The sequence below is a fragment of the Octopus sinensis genome, linkage group LG2, assembly GCF_006345805.1.
Source record: "Octopus sinensis linkage group LG2, ASM634580v1, whole genome shotgun sequence".
In the NCBI taxonomy this organism is placed as follows: domain Eukaryota; kingdom Metazoa; phylum Mollusca; class Cephalopoda; order Octopoda; family Octopodidae; genus Octopus; species Octopus sinensis.
In genome coordinates this window covers 196,446,589-196,463,638 of record NC_042998.1, presented here as the reverse complement: position 1 = coordinate 196,463,638, position 17,050 = coordinate 196,446,589, and the positions used below count along the sequence as shown (strand labels likewise).

Genomic DNA, 17,050 nt, shown 5'->3' with positions numbered 1-17,050 from the left:
CTCAACCGGGGTCCCTATCACTTACGGAATGATGTGGTTAGTCCACATCACCCCATAAGAAGCATACAGCTGGTTTCCCAGTTTCCCTGGCATATATATTCCTCCCTGGATGGGACACCATTCCATCATAGGACTATTCATTTTTAGCAACTGGGTGGACAGGAGCAGTGGGAAACGAAGTGGAGGCACATGGCTTAGTGGTTAGGGTGTTGGACTCATGACTGTAAGATTTGCTCGATTAAAGGTGGTGCTCCAGCATGGCCACAGCCAAATGACTGAAACAGGTAAAAGAGTATCATACACAAATCACAATTTGTATCAAGTATTTGTTTCACACCCTTATAAATTGAGTGGCTCAGTTTAAACGGACGATCAGCTTGAATGGGTTAATCTCCGAAGTGATCACAATGAAATCCTAAATAGAGATGTGTATAAATAAACTTGTTAACCGGCTTCCGTGCCTGTGGCACATAAAAGGGCACCATTCGAGCGTGATCGTTATCAGCGTTGCCTTACTGGCACTTGTGCCCGTGCTAGTAGGGTGCCAAGAGCACCATCCGAGCGTGATCGTTGCCAGAGCAGCCAACCGGCTTCCGTGCCGGTGGCACGTAAAAGGGCACCATTCGAGCACGATCGTTACCAACGTCGCTTACTGGCACCTGTGCCGGTGGCATGTGTAAAAAGATTTGAGTGAGGTCATTGCCAGTACCGCCTGACTGGCCCCCGTGCCGGTGGAACGTAAAAAGCACCCACAACAATCTTGGAGTGGCTGGCGTTAGGAAGGGCATCAAGCTGTAGAAACTCTGCCAGATCAAGATTGGAGCCTGGTGTAGCCATCTGGTTCGCCAGCCCTCAGTCAAAATCGTCCAACCCATGCTAGCATGGAAAGCAGATGTTAAACGATGATGATGATGAGTTCAAATATGCTTGAGGCTTATTTGAAACCATAAGAAAGCTATTCAGTGCATTTTGTAATGGAGAGCATTTCTTACTGTAGACAAATAGGTGGAAATACACCAAGTCAGTTCACAGTGTCCCCCAACCAGACTGTGTGGGATGCAGGCATTTCACAGTGGTTATTTCCTCTTCAGCAACAGAGACCAGAAAGGCAGATGCTATGGACTGACATGAGAGACAGGTCCCTCTTATGATATTATCATTGTCCTTCAATGACTGGCTGTGCGACTCAGTGGCTCACCATGAACAAAATGTGGAGTGAGGTAGAATACTTGGGTTGGGTACGGGTAGTTTAAGTGCTGAAGGGTTATATGACAAGATAGGGCCAGAGCCATGAGCAAGATCCCAAAACTGCTCTAATGGTGCAATTCATAAAATGATGAAACTACCGAAATAGCTGGGATATTTACCAAAAATAAATATTTGTAAAAAAAACAAAAGAAATTGTTTTCCTTTAACATTTAAGAGAAATCAAGGCATAAAACTTACATTGTGAGCGATTTAAAGATTGTGGCAGATCATCCTGGGGTTTGTAAGGAGGTGGTGGTCTGACCTGAAATTATAGAGAAAACAAATAAAACATTTTCAGAAGGGGTCGTCATTAGGGGTGGCTGTGTGGTAAGAAGGTTGCTTCCCGAACACATGGTTCCGGATTCAGTCCCATTGTATGGCACCTTGGCTAAATGATTTTTACTATAGCCCTGGGCCAACAAAAGCCTTGTGAGCAGATTTGGCAGACGGAAACTGAAAGAAGCCTGTTCATCATCATCATCGTTTAATGTCCGTTTTCCGTGCTAGCATGGGTTGGACGGTTCGACCAGGGTCTGGGAAGCCAGGAGGCTGCACCAGGCTCCAGTCTGATCTGGCAGTGTTTCTACAGCTGGAATGCCCTTCCTAATGCCAACCACTCTGAGAGGCTAGCAAACGGCCAAGATCAGTTGGTTATTTTTTACGTGCCACCAGCACAGGAGCCAGGGGACGTGCGTATATATCTGTATTTGTCCCCACCACCGCATGGTAACCCATGTTGATATATTTACATCCCTGTAACTTAGCAGTTAGGCAAACGAGATCAAGAGAATAAGTACCTGGCTAAAAAAAGCCTAGCGAGCGAATTTGGTAGTTAGAAACCAAAAGAAGCACAAGATTATATGTGTGTGGGCATGTGTGTGTGTGTGTGTGTGTGTGTGCGCGCACACATGTTTGCAGTCTTGTTTTGACATCACTTGATGGTTGTAGATAAGCATCGTCACATGCTCAGTAAATTCATTACCACCATCTTGGGTTGGATGGTTTGACAGGATCCAATCAGCCAAAACATTGCACCAAACTCCAATGTCTGTTTTGGCATGGTTCCCACATACTGGACACCTTTACAGAATGTATTGGGTGCTTTTTTTGTGACACAGTTGCTATTGAGGTGACCAAGTAACTGGCAAGTCAAAGAAAAAGTCTCTTCAACTGATTAGAGTTGTAGGAGAGAGATGGAGATGGTTTTTATGCCAGGCATTGAGAGAGAGAGGCAGGCTGGCAGGCACATATGTCATGCTAGAGGGGAGGTGCATGACTACCCCACATCATATAAGGGTGGGTAGGAGTAGTTGAAAAGGAAACAATGACAATGGTGATGAGGTGTCAGGGTGTACCCTCAAGATACCAGAAGGTGAGTATAAGAGGGACAGCGGACAAAGAATCAGGAAGGGTGGATGGATAGGTCGATAGGGGTGTGAGTGGAGAGTGATAGATTGTTAGTGATGGGGGTACAGGTGAATGTAGCGAATCTCTTACAAGGATGGAGATGCGATCAATGGTAAATACCAATGGTGGTGGTGGTTTGGGGGGATAAAAGAAATAAGAATGGCTCAGGAAGGAGGAGATTAATCAATTTCTAAAAGTAACATAAACAAGCCAAAATGATAGGTGTAGGGGTGGCTATGTGGTAAGTAGCTTACTTCCCAACCACATGGTTCCGGGTTCAGTCCCACTGCGTGGCACCTTGTGCAAGTGTCTTCTACTATAGCCTCAGGCCGACCAAAGCCTTGTGAGTGGATTTGGTAGACTGAAACTGAAAAAAGCCCATTGTATATATATATGTGTGTGAGTGTATATGTTTGTGTCTCCCCAACATTGCTTGACAACCGATGCTGGTGTGTATACGTCCCCGTCACTTAGCGGTTCAGCAAACGCGACCGATAGAATAAGTACTAGGCTTCCAAAGAAGAAGTCCTGGGGTCGATTTGCTTGACCAAAGGTGGTGCTCCAGCATGGCTGCAGTCAAATGACTGAAACAAGTAAAAGAGTAAAAGAGTATACCTTTGGAGAAAGGATCTTAATTTCTTTCTGTGGGGTCTTTTTGCCAACTTTTGATTTTTGATCCTCCAAAACTTCAAACCGGAAAGAACGCTCGTCAATGGTAAATATATCTTGGTCATTCAGAGTCTCCACGTCAATATTATTACCATTAACTTTGGTTCTAGTTTCATTGGAAAGATTTTTGAGCATCACCTACAATGGAATTGGAAGAATTAAAACAAACATTATCGCAAACATAACTTCACTGTAACTAAAGTAAACGACTCTAGTTTGAATTTTTCTGTTGTAAAATTCAAACTAGAGTTTTACATAAAAAAATTAAACTAATTTAAAACATTGGTTTAAAAACTGACATTTAATTGTAAAAGCATGAAAAGGACAGAAAGAGAGAGTGAACAATAATACCCCCCACCCCCCAAAAAAGTTGACTTTGTCGAGCGTCAAGTGTTTCAGATTAATGCAATGAAAGAGCAAGTATTGAGTGCACAGAATATTGATTCCATGTAGAACTTGGTGAGCAGGTTAGGAAGAGACTAACAGCCCTTTCTCTACCGTCTTCATTTAACAGCTGTGTTTCGAAATCGAGATCGCTCAAAAATCAATGGAAATTGTAGTTGTGATACCAGTGCCGGTGGCATGTAAAAGAACCATCAGAACGTGGCCATTGCCAGTGCTGCCTCGACTGGCTTCCATGCCGGTGGCACGTAAAAAGCACCAACCGATCGTGGCCGTTGCCAGCCTCGCCTGGCACATAAAAAGCACCCACTACACTCACGGAGTGGTTGGCGTTAGAAAGAGCAACCACCTGTAGAAACACTGCCAGATCAGACTGGAGCCTGGTGCAGCCTCCTGGCTTCCCAGACCCCAGTTGAACTGTCCAACCCATGCTAGCATGGAAAGCGAACGCTAAACGATGATGTTTCATGCTGGCATGGATTGTATCGTTCAACAGGATGTGACAAGCCAGACGACTGTGTTGAATTCCAGTTTCAGCATGGTTTCTACAGCTGGATGCCCTTCCCAATGTCAGACTGTACAGAGTGTAGCTGGGGGAGGGAGGCTTCTTTTTGTGACACTGGATCTAGTTAGGTCACCAAGTAACTTGCGAAGTAAGACCCATCGACAGAGCAAGACTGAGCAGTACTGAGGAAGATGGTTTTGCGTATGGACTTGCGAGACTAAAATATGATAGGGGGACAGAAAGAGGGGTCTTGCTGTAGAAGGGGTACATGGCTACCTCGGCAGAAAAGGGAAAAGGAATGACGAAAATGCAACGTCTGGATACACTCTCAAAGTATAAGGTAGACATAAGAGAGAATAGGAGCAGAAAATGAAGGATGGCCAGGTGGGTAGGTTCACAAGAATATGAAAGGAGAGTGACAGAGATGGGAATAGAGGTGAATGGGGTGAATGGGTGGAGGCCAGGTCAACAGTGAATCTCAGCTGGGGGAGGGGGTGAAAGAAAAATAAGAAGTGGGTCAGGGAGGAGGAGGAGGAGGTGATAGGTGGCAGTCTCTAAAAAGAGCAACAATGAAACCATAGACAGATGAGAAATAGGAAGATGAAGTAAAGTGTAGAGAGAAGGACACACACTGACACTGATGGACGTTAGAGGTACGTGAATGACAAAGGTGTGTGGTGGGGAACATTGAAGGGAGAGATGAGGGTGTGCGCAGTTGAAAGGGTCATTCAATCAAAAGTGAAATAACAAGGGATGATATTAATTTCTTTATTGCCAACAGGGGGCTAAACATAGAGGGGACAAACAGGGATAGACAAAGGGTTTAAGTCGATTATATCGACCCCAGTGCGCAACTGGTACTTATTTAATCGACCCCCGAAAGGATGAAGGGCAAAGTCGACCTCGGCAGAATTTGAACTCAGAATGTAATGGCAGACGAAATACCGCTAAGCATTTCACCTGGGGTGCTGACGATTCTGCCAGCTCGCCGCCCTTAAATAATAAGGAATGGTATTGAGAATGTGAGATGGTTGACAATTAAAGCGGTTCGAAGGAGAGGGATAACTGGTAGCACAAAAGTGGGGGTCAATAATAATTCTTTTCTCGTATAACTACAGCAGCCAGGGAAATAATGCTGTGGTTAGAAAAGTGATGAAGGGATTAAGGGTTAGGAAGGGGATTTATGGGGAAAGATTACAGATTGGGTGCAAGAACATAGACATAAACAATATGCTCTTAGCACCCCGTTTCTGCCAAGATGGACATGGCTTCTTGAGGACAGCTGATTGCCATTCTTTAGTGAACAACTTTCAAAGAGATATAAGGAGAAGACACCATACATTAAGAATCATTGCCCATGGACATATGGTGTAGTGGTTAAAAGTGTGGGCTGCTAACCCCAAGATTTCGAGTTCAATTCCAGGCAGTCATCATCATCGTTTAGCGTCCGCTCTCCATGCTGGCATGGGTCAGATGGTGTAACTGGGGTCTGGGAAGCCAGAAGGCTGCACCAGGCCCAGTCTGATCTGGCAATGTTTCTACAGCTGGATGCCCTTCCTAACGCCAACCACTCCATGAGTGTAGTAGGTGCTTTTTACGTGCCAGACGAGGCTGGCAAACAGCCACGATCGGATGGTGCTTTTTACGTGCCACCGGCACGGAGGCCAGGCGTGGCTGGCAAACGGCCACGATCGGTTGGTGCTTTTTACGTGCCACCGGCACAGTAGTGACCTGGATAATAATAATAATAATAGTAATGCCATCAGAAAAATACCTTAGGAATGAGAACCCAGGTTTGAAATTTCCCCAAGATACCTGATGAAGGCTGGAAAGTACACCAACCAAAACATTGTGTGAACAACAAACAAGATGAGGACAAATATCCGTCAAATGTAAATAGGGGTATTAGGAATAAAGTTGAACAGAGATGGAGGACTTTAGCAATCAGTGGGGATAGAGATAAGTAGTTAACATTCATCATCACCATCATTTTATGTCCATTCCCATATTAACATGTGTTGGATGGATCACTACAATCTGAGTGAATTCTTCTTTGGAGTCACTGCCCATCACATGGATGGTTTGGAGGACCATGTGTTGCTTGTCTGTTCTTTTTTTGGTGTGGTTTGTATGGCTCAATGTCCTTCCTTACACCAGCTACAACAGGTGACATGCAACTTCAACAGTGAGCCAAGATTTGAATACAAAACTAAAAAAATTACAATAAAATATTTTATGAGTCCAAGTGTGACATTATGGTCAAGAAGTTTGCTTCCCAAATGCATAGTTTTAGGTCCAGTCAGTATCACTACATGGTACCTTTTTCGTGCTTGCATCGGTCAGAGGGAGTTTATTTGAGGCAGATTTTCTACGACCAGATGCTCTTCCTGTCACCAACCCTCACCTATTTCCAAGCAAAGTAACATTTCCCCACAGCCAGATATGTTCTCACAGAATATCGGAAATGAACGACACTGCTTGTATGACAGTGACACTCATTTACAACTATCACACCATGTCATGATAAAGAGGCACAAACACACACATATATAAAACAGGCTTCTTTCAGTTTCCATCTACCAAATCCACTGACAAGGGTTTAGTTGACCTAAGGCTAAAACACTTGCCCAAGGTGCTGTGCTGTGGGACTGAACCCAAGACCAGATGGTCAGGAAGTCAGCTTCTTAACTACACAGCCATTGCAATCATTATTTCTAATGATTACAATAAAGAATTTTAAAAAATAAATGCATGTAGCATGGGGAACCTCAGAGGTACGCTGACCATGTGGTTAAGTCGCTGGATTACTGATTACAAGGTCATAAGTTCAAATCTAACAACAGCTGTTGTGACTCTGAGCAAATCATATAACTGTTTGCTCTAGCTTCTCCTGCTAACAAAAGCTGGTTCCAACCAACTGAAAAATGGTAATAAATCTGATGATTCTTTAGTCATGTTTCAAAAGTTCTATAACTGGTCTTTCATAACAAGGAAACAAAACCACAACAAACCCTACACAATGGAATTCCTCAGCAAGACTGAAATTAAAAAAATTCAGTCCTTTTGATCTCAATCCACATGTGACCAACCCATTGGTTCTATGATACAAACTTTTTGTTTTAAAGTGATCTGAAATATAAGGTTGTCCCAAAAGTTCGTAGAAAGTCTTGGAAAATAATAGTCTTTATTTTGAGGAATAATTTTTGTTGTTTTTGTTAGTACTTGGCGAGTAAAAATTCAATTTTCGCAAGTGTTTACAAACTTTTGGGACAACCTAATATTAGTTCCCATCAAATTTCATGTTAATTTATGCTTCAAACACAGAGTTAATAATAAAAACAAAGTTAGGTTATTAAATTCTTCGTTTGGTTCAAAATTAATTGAAACAGAGTTAGTGTATTTTGGCAAAAATTTGTTAACAAAACGGTAAATCCTTTTGATACCAACCTACCTGAGACTACACCTGGTTCTATGATTCTGCCTTTTTTAAAAAGTGATTTAAATTAAAACCTTCCATCAAATGGTTTCATGCCATTCATATGTCCCAACTGTTAGCTCAATTGAAACAAAGGCAGTGTGCAGTTCTATATTTAAGACATGAGGAATTATGTACATTATTTACATTTGATGGATATTTCTCCTCATCTTGTTTGTTGTTAACACAACGTTTCAGCTAATATACCCTACAGCCTTCATCAGGTGTCACAGGGAAATTCAAAACTGGGTCTCATTCCTAAGGTATTTTCCGATATTATTATTATTCAGGTCACTGCCTGGAATTGAACTCGGAATCTTGGGGTTAGTAGCCATATACCCATAGGCAATTATGGAATAAATATTAGAACTTATAACCCTAAAAATTCACTCCTTAATTGCCCACAGGCATATGCAAGTGGTTAAAAGTGCGGGCTACTAACCCAAGATTCCGAGTTCGATTCCAGGCAGTGACCTGAATAATAATAATAATATGGAAAAATACCTTAGGAATGAGAACCCAGGTTCGAAATTTCCCCGAGACACCTGATGAAGGCTGGAGGGTATATCAGCTGAAACGTGTTAACAACAAACAAGATGAGGACAAATATCCGTCAAAGACTGCAGCAGGCTTCACTGTATGTTTTGGCATGGTTTTTATGGCTTGATGCCCTTCCTAAAACCAACCACCTTATGGAATGGACATATGGTAACAAAAAGGTTAAGGGCAAATATTGTAAGATTAGTGTAGAAGTGAGGAAGAAAATACCTAGCAGTAGTTATGCCCCTTTAGGAAACGGGTCTCTTTTCATCTCAATTTAAACCAGTGAAGTACAGGGCCACTGTAATATTACCCTTTTCCCAAATCTGAGGTATTGTGCCTATTTCAAAAGTGAATATTATGAAGAAGGTAAAATGTGCTATGGCCGAAAGTAATCACCATCTCTCTTAATGTACATTTTCCATACTGGCAAGAGTTGAATGGTTTGACATGATCCAACAGGTTTGAGGACTGCATCTTGTTCCAGTGTCTGTTTTGGCATGGTCTTTTTATATGGTCAGATGTCCTTCCTAACACAACCACTTAACAGTGTACTGGGTGCCTTCTACTTTTTTTGTGACTCCAACACTAGTGAGGTCACCATGTAACTAGCAAGAGAAAGATCACCCTACAACGGAGTGGGGGCTGCCATAGAAAAGGGGGTGGCTTGATGCTAGGAAAAGCGAGGTTAACCCTTTAGCATTTGAACCGGCCATATCCGGCCAAAAGTATTCTGTCTGTTTTATGTTCAAACTGGCCAGATCTGGTCTCTCACACCAACCCTACAATATCGTTTTAAAAATTAATAGCTACCTCATCAAAATCTCAAAGCTACAAGATAATGCCTGATTAGTTCAAGACAATGTAGATGAAGAAGATTTCATTTTGGCAGAATAATGTGAACACTAAAGGGTTAAAGTAATGAAGAAGAGACCTGAAAAGAACAGGCTTCTTGCTATAGAAGAGCTACATTACTCACATTATAGACGAATGGGTGGGAATAACTAGGGTGGAGCCAGGAAGAGAGAAAAATAGGGGTGATGAGGTATCAAGATAAACCCTCCAGCTTTAAGAAAATGAATAGGAGAGGGAGAAGAAGTGGAATCGTAGGTAGGTAAAGGTTACATGAGTGTGTTGGGAGAGTGAGGAATGGTTAGTAATAGATCAGAGGAGGGGGGGATATGAACGAAAAATCAAGGGTTGAGGAAATATAAATTGGAGGGAAAACAAGGGAGAATAGGTGATGACTGCAGAAACTGGTGAAGATTAAGAGTAAAGAATTACTAATTAAAATATCACCATCATCATCATCCAGTATTTTAAATCCGGGTTTTGTCCCTGTTAACAGGGGTGGCCAGATCTACCTCCATACCATATAACTGAGGCAGGCAGGTGCAACCTACCCCAACCTTTGGGCTGGTTGGTGCTCATTCTCCCTTGCTATCATGAGGCCTTTTTGGAGCTGGATTTTCTACGGGGAGCATGCCCTTGCTTATCCCCTACCTCAGTTTCTAGACATGAGTGGTCCCGCAACCAAGGCCTCTACCACGATTTTTAAGAAACATGGTGGAAAACTGGCTCAGGATGGCTCACCGTTTAACATCCATTTTCCATGCTGGCATGGGACGGATGGCAGGAGCTAGCAGCAAGCCAGAGGATTGTACCAAGCTCCAATCCACTCCCCCTTTTTTTTAGCATGGTTTCTATGGGCTGGATGCCCTTCCTTCCAAACGCCAACCACTACAAAGTGTGCTGGATGCTTTTTACATGGCATCAGTATTAGTGAGGTTAGGGTTTAGGTTAGTGAAACCCCTCAACTAAGGCAGGGAATACTAAATTTAATTCTTTCGAAAATCTGTAGACTTGCAAATTAGTAATTAATTAACACAGTGTTAGAGATTAAATAATAGAAAGGGGGTTAATTGCATGAAAAAGTTAGTCTAAAATGTTGAACCTTACAGCTCACCTTTCCATGTTTGTTGACAGAAAGTTGACAATGTTCTGGGGCAACTTTGGGCAGTTGGATTCTTATGTCACATTTAGAACTTCTGTAAAAATGCAAGGATAAAAAAAAAAAAAAAAAAAAAAAAAACGGTTAAAATTCTAATGGCACTGGAAGTATAATTTACTCTTTTTTTACTCTTTTACTTGTTTCAGTCATTTGACTGCGGCCATGCTGGAGCACCGCCTTTAGTCGAGCAACTCGACCCCGGGACTTATTCTTTTGTAAGCCCACTACTTATTCTATCGGTCTCTTTTGCCGAACCGCTAAGTAAGGGGACATAAACACACCAGCATCGGTTGTCAAGCAATGCTAGGGGGACAAACACAGACACACACACACACACACATATATATATATATATATATACATATATAGATATATATTATATATATTATATATATATATAATTATATATTACATATACGACGAGGCTTCTTTCAGTTTCCGTCTACCAAATCCACTCACAAGGCTTTGGTCGGCCCGAGGCTATAGCAGAAGGCACTTGCCCAAGGTGCCACGCAGTGGGACTGAACCCGGAACCATGTGGTTGGTAAACAAGCTACTTACCACACAGCCACTCCTAATCCTTTTGTGACTATTTCTAAAGACATGCACTAATCATCATTTAACTAATGTGTGTTTCAATTAATTCTAGAAGAGACTTAGTGAGATAATTGACTTTTCCATTCGTTAGTGTGTAGCTACAGCCAGCGGTCCTGCCTGTCGTCTCTCACTTTTGCTTCCAAGCAAGGTACCATTTTCCCTGTGGGTGGAAATATTGAAGACTGGACATAAACAACATCACTTGTATCACAGCTGCTCATTTGCAAACATCGTCTCATGTCAAGACAAGGTTACACACAAAGACACATATATACGTGTTATGTATATGGGTGTATGATTGGTCTCTTTCAGTTTCTATCAACCAAATCCACTAACTAGACTAGGTCTTGGTCAGCCTAGGCGTATAGTAGAACCAAAGCCAAAACCATGGTCAGGAAGCAAGCTTCTTGACCACTTGCCCATCCTTGCATGGATGCCCTTCCTGTCACCAACCCTCAGCTGTTTTCAAACAAGGTAATACTTCCCCATGGCCAGACATGTTTTTGCAGAATATTGGAAATGATTGACACTATTTGTATGACATGCGCAACCATTTATGATTATCATGGGACATCAAGACAAGCAGACACGCACACATACAGCATCTTCATTTAACATCCGCCTTCCATGCAGACATGGGTATATAATATATATATATATATATTATATTATATACACACATAAGGCGGTGAGCTGGCAGAAATGTTAGCACGCCAGGCGAAATGCGTTGCCGTATTTCGTCTGCCGTTACGTTCCCAGTTCAAATTCCGCCGAGGTCGACTATGCCTTTCATCCTTCCGGGGTCAATAAATTAAGTACCAGTTACGCACTGGGGTCGATGTAATCGACTTAATCCCTTTGTTTGTCCCTGTTTGTCTCCTCTGTGTTTAGCCCCTTGTGGGTAGTAAAGAAATATATATATATACATATACATACGCACAACAGGCTTCCACACAGTTTCCTTCAATCAAATTCAATCGCAATAGAAGACTCACAATGCATGAGGGCCAGTCAGGCGGAACTGGCAAGCGACCATGCTCAAAAGGTGTCTTTTACATGCCACCTGCATGGAAACCATTGTTTTAAATTCATCATCATCATCATCATCATACCTATTTAACGTCCACAATCCATGCCGGCATGGGTTAGATGGTTTGACTGGAGCTGGCCAGCAAGAGAGCTGCACCAGGTTCCAGTTGTCTGTTTTGGCAGGATTTCTACAGCTCAATGCCCTTCCTTCTTAAGCCAACCGCTTTACAGAGTGTACTGGGTGCGACAAGATTTTGGTGATTGATATGGCATTGTAGTGCATGTGTGAAAGGCTGGATTTGGCTAGTTTAACATAACATAGGTTTACGTGCTGAAGGGGCCAAACAGGCATGGACACGTGGTTAAAAGGATTATTTTGCAACCACCTGGATTTGGTTCCAGTCTCACTGCAGAGGGCCTTGAGCAGGTTTCTACTACTATAGCCATAGGTCAAACAATGCTTTGTGAGTGAATTCCTTAGATGGAAACTGTGAAAGATTCCTCTGTGTGTGTGTGTGTGTCTGTCCTTCCCTTCCGATTTACAACAGGTCTTGGTTTGTTTACATCCCCTTAACAAGTCAGGCAAAAAGGTCAATAGAATAAGTATCAGATTTAAAAAAGTGCAAGTTGTTGATTTGACTAAAAGCCCTTCAATTTGGTGCCCCAGCATTGCCACAGTCCAACAATTAAAACAAGATAAATCATCATCATCATCGCTTAACGTCCGTTTTCCATGCTAGCATGGGTTGGATGGTTCAACTGGGGTCTGGGAAGCCAGGAGGCTGCATCAGGCTCCAGTCTGATCTGGCAGTGTTTCTACAGCTGGATGCCCTTCCTAACGCCAACCACTCCGTGAGTGTAGTGGGTGCTTTTTACGTGCCACCTGCACAGGTGCCAGACGAGACTGGCAAACGGCCACGATTGGATGGTGCATTTTATGTGCCACACTTCTTATAAAAACAAAAAACACAAAAGGGGAGGGCTCAAAGAGAAAACCTAGCGTTTGAAATGTAGACTTAGCAAAGTTATACATATGTGTTGCTTCCATGAGATTGTAATGCCCTGTAGTTACAAAAATTTAGGGGTTTCAGTCGGAAGTTGATGTATAAGAAAGGTGACGTAACAGTTTCCATGATATCTTTAAACCCTTTTGATACCAATCGGGTAGAGACCATCATTGGTTCTATGATACAAACTTCCTGTTTTAAAGTAATCTTAGTGGTTGGGGTATTTGGTTGATGATTATGAAGTCTGATACCTGGCCAAGTACATTGCGTCCTTGAGCAAGACTCTTCATTTCATATTGCTCCAGTCCACTCAGCTGGCAAAAATGAGTTGTACTTGTATTTCAAAGGTCCAGCTTTGTTGTATTCTGTGTCACATGGAATCTCCCTGAGAACTACGTTAAGGGTATGCGTGTTAAGGCGGTGAGCTGGCAGAAACGTGAGCACGACAGGCGAACTGCTTAGGGGTATTTCGTCCACCGCCGCATTCTGAATTCAAATTCCAGCGAGGTCAACTTTGCCTTTCATCCTTTCGAGGTCAATAAATTAAGTACCAGTTAAGCACTGGGGTCGATGTAATCGACTTAATCCGTTTGTCTGTGGAGTGCTCAGCCACTAGCATGTTAAATTAATGAACAGGCCGTTTTGTAGATCAAATCAACTGGAACCCTCATAACCATCGGAATGCCCCGTAGAAATTAAAACCATCAAAATTTCATGTTTTGTTCCACACACTGGCTCAACTGTAATCATCATCATTTAACGTCCACTTTCCATGCTAGCATGGGTTGGACGATTTTGACTGAGGGCTGGCGAACCAGATGGCTGCACTTGGCTCCAATCTTGATCTGGCAAAGTTTCTACAGCTGGACGCCCTTCCTAACGCCAACCACTCAGGAATGTAATACGGTGTGAAAAAGATTAATGATTGTGCATGTGTACAATCATTGAAGAATGAAGGAACTGGTTAGAATTGTAAGGTCGCACGAGAAAGACAACAACGAGCAGAAAATTAGGAAATGGCACAAGAATGTTAATGTGTTTTAGGTTGCAGAGAAGTCTTTCCTATACAGGTCGTTGCCAGTACTGCCTGACTGGCTCTTATGCCGGTGGCACGTAAAAAGCACCCACTACACTCTTGGAGTGGCTGGCATTAGGAAGGGCATCCAGCTGTAGAAACACTGCCAGATCAGACTGGAGCCTGGTGCAGCCATCTGGTTCGCCAGTCCTCAGTCAAACCGTCCAACCCATGCTAGCATGGAAAGCGGGCGTTAAACGATGATGATGATGAAGAAGTGTGAGAGATAGCTGGAACTTACAATACTATCAGAGAGAGAGAGAGAAAGAGAAAACAATGTATGCACTGCAATGGAGCAGCCTGACCACATATTGTATTTATTTAGCAGTCTACATCATTTTATGTCTACCTTCAATGCTGGCATGAGTTGGTTGGTTCAACAAAGATTCAATGAGTCAGAGGACCGCAGAGCACTCCACTGTCTGATTTGGCATGGCTTTTAATGCCAGCCATTATTCTTCTATAAATTGTGGAAGCCTTTTGTGCCGTTTCCTCTTGCACGTTGCAATACCATTCCACAGTTAAAGTACAAAGAGTACAGGGTGGTTTTATTGTGGGACTAGTGAGGTGGCCATGCAACTTGTAAGATAAAGCAGCCCAAAGGGCTTCTGTGACTTACCAAAGAGTACGAGAGATGACAGCAGAGCTTGGCACAATCCCCAGACTTACCAGCTCCTGTCAAATGGTCCAACCCATGCCAGCATGGAAAACAGACGTTGAATGATGATGATGTGTGTATGTATGTATTCTGAGCTTTTATTCAAATGCATTCACGCAGACACACATACTTATACGTATTCATACACTTACACACAATGAGCTTCCAAAGTCTCCATTTACCAATTCCATACGCATGGCATTGGTAAAACACACTCACCCAAGGGGCCATGCATCAAGACAGAACACAAAGCGGTTTGGAAACTTTATCCACACAGCCATATCTGCACCTATAAATATTTAGAGAAAAAGTTACTTACCTGCCGAGGAGATAGAATTTGCTTTCCAGGGGGAAATGTGCCCCATCTTTACCATCACGTTTGATGACAACAATATTTCCATAATGCATGGTTCCATAAGCTGAAACTGAAAACGAAATTGCCATCAATTTTAATTCCAAGTCTCATTATTCATGTCAGATATGTGACCAACAGACACGAGTTTCATAAACTGTTCACAAAGAGGCACAGGAAATCACTGCACAGCAACCGGAATCCAGCCTAAATCAAGGGTACGGAAGCCTATATGGCTCATCATTAATATCCACTATTCCATGTCAGCATGAGTTGAACAGAGTTTATCAAGTCAAATTGTCTGTGGCCAGGTGTCTTTCCTGTCAACAGCCCTCACTTGATTTTCAAGTACGATAATATTTACCCAGGGCCAGACATGTTTTCACAGGAGATTGCAAACAAAAAACACTTCTTGTATGACTGTGACAACAATCACACCTGTCAAGACAAGGAGACACAAACACACGACAGGTTTCTTTCAGTTTCCGATTTCTTTACTACCCACAAGGGGCTAAACACAGAGGAGACAAACAAGGACAGACAAAGGGATTAAGTTGATTACACTGACTCTAGTGCACAACTGGTACTTAATTCATCGACCCTGGAAGGGTGAAAGGCAAAGATGACCTCAGCGGAATTTGAACTCAGAACGTAACGACAGACAAAATACGGCTAAGTATTTCGCCCGGCGTGCAAACGTCTCTGCCAGCTCGCCACCTACCAAATCCATGCACAAGGCTGTAATCGGCCCAGGGACATGGTAGGACACTTGCTCAAAGTGCCATGCAGTGGGATTGATCCTGATTCCACATTGTCGGAAAGCAAGCTTCTCAATCAGTCATATCTGTGCCTATCTATATACACATACAGTATATATATATAATAGGCATAGGAGTGGCTGTGTGGTAGCTTGCTTACCAACCACATGGCACCTTGGGCAAGTATCTTCTACTAGAGCCTCGGGCTGACCAAAGCCTTGTGAGTGGATTTGATAGATGGAAACTGAAAAAAGCCCGTCGTATTTTTGTACGTATATATATATTTATGTATGCATGTATGTATATGTTTGTGTGTCTGTGTTTGTCCTCCCCAACAGATGCTGGTGTTTACGTCCCCGTAACTTAGCGGTTCGGCAAAAGAGACCGATAGAATAAGTCCTGGGGTGCTCCAGCATGGACACAGTCAAATGACTGAACCAAGTAAAAAGTAATTCACATACATACAGTATATAAAATTACAGGCGTGGCTGTATGGTTAAGAAGCTAGCACACTTTGCAGCCATGTGGTTTCGGATTTGATTCCACTGCACAGCACACTGGGCAAGTGCTTTCTAAAGAGCCGGGCTGACCAATGTATTTAATGTCGGTAGGCGGAGACTGTGTGGAAGCCCGTCGTGTATGTGTCTCTCTCTTTATGTTCGTATCCCGCACCTCTCGACAACCGGTGTTGGTTTGTTTACGTCCCCGTAATATACTGGTTCGGGAAAGAGCGACAAAAAAGGGGTGAGAGTTGATTTGATCAACTAAAAACCCTTCGAGGAAGTGCCTCAGCACGGCCACTAGTCCAATAACTGAAACAACTAGGCGCAGGAGTAGCTGTGTGGTAAGTAGCTTGTTTACCAACCACATGGTTCCGGGTTCAGTCTCACTGCGTGGCACCTTGGACAAGTGTCTTCTACTATAGCCTCGGGCCGACCAAAGCCTTGAGTGGATTTGGTGGACGGAAACTGGAAGAAGCCCGTCGTATATATGTATATATATGTATGCGTGTGTGTGTTTGTCCCCCTAGCATTGCTTGACAACCGATGCTGGTGTGTTTATGTCCCCGTCACTTAGCGGTTCGGCAAAAAGAGACCGATAGAATAAGTACTGGGCTTACAAAAGAATAAGTCCCGGGGTCGAGTTGCTCGACTAAAGGCGGTGCTCCAGCATGGCCGCAGTCAAATGACTGAAACACGTAAAAGAGTAAAGAGAGTAAGTAAAAGATATATATTTTGTACAGGTGGGATACGACGACAGCCGATGGTCCTACGTTCAAATCTTGCTGCAGGTATCTGTGGTAGGCTACTGAACAAG

The 17,050-nt window shown here is 43.0% G+C and overlaps 1 protein-coding gene across 1 annotated transcript in view; it reads right to left on the bottom strand.

The window, feature by feature from the left end:
* Positions 1–17,050, bottom strand: part of LOC115228146 (nascent polypeptide-associated complex subunit alpha, muscle-specific form) — a 48,786-nt gene that overhangs the window by 26,182 nt on the left and 5,554 nt on the right. Inside the window, 4 exon segments of the mRNA XM_029798800.2 lie at positions 1,447–1,510; positions 3,271–3,462; positions 10,213–10,294; positions 14,943–15,048. Of these exon segments, the coding sequence (XP_029654660.2) occupies positions 1,447–1,510; positions 3,271–3,462; positions 10,213–10,294; positions 14,943–15,031 (427 nt within the window). The 5' untranslated portion in view covers positions 15,032–15,048.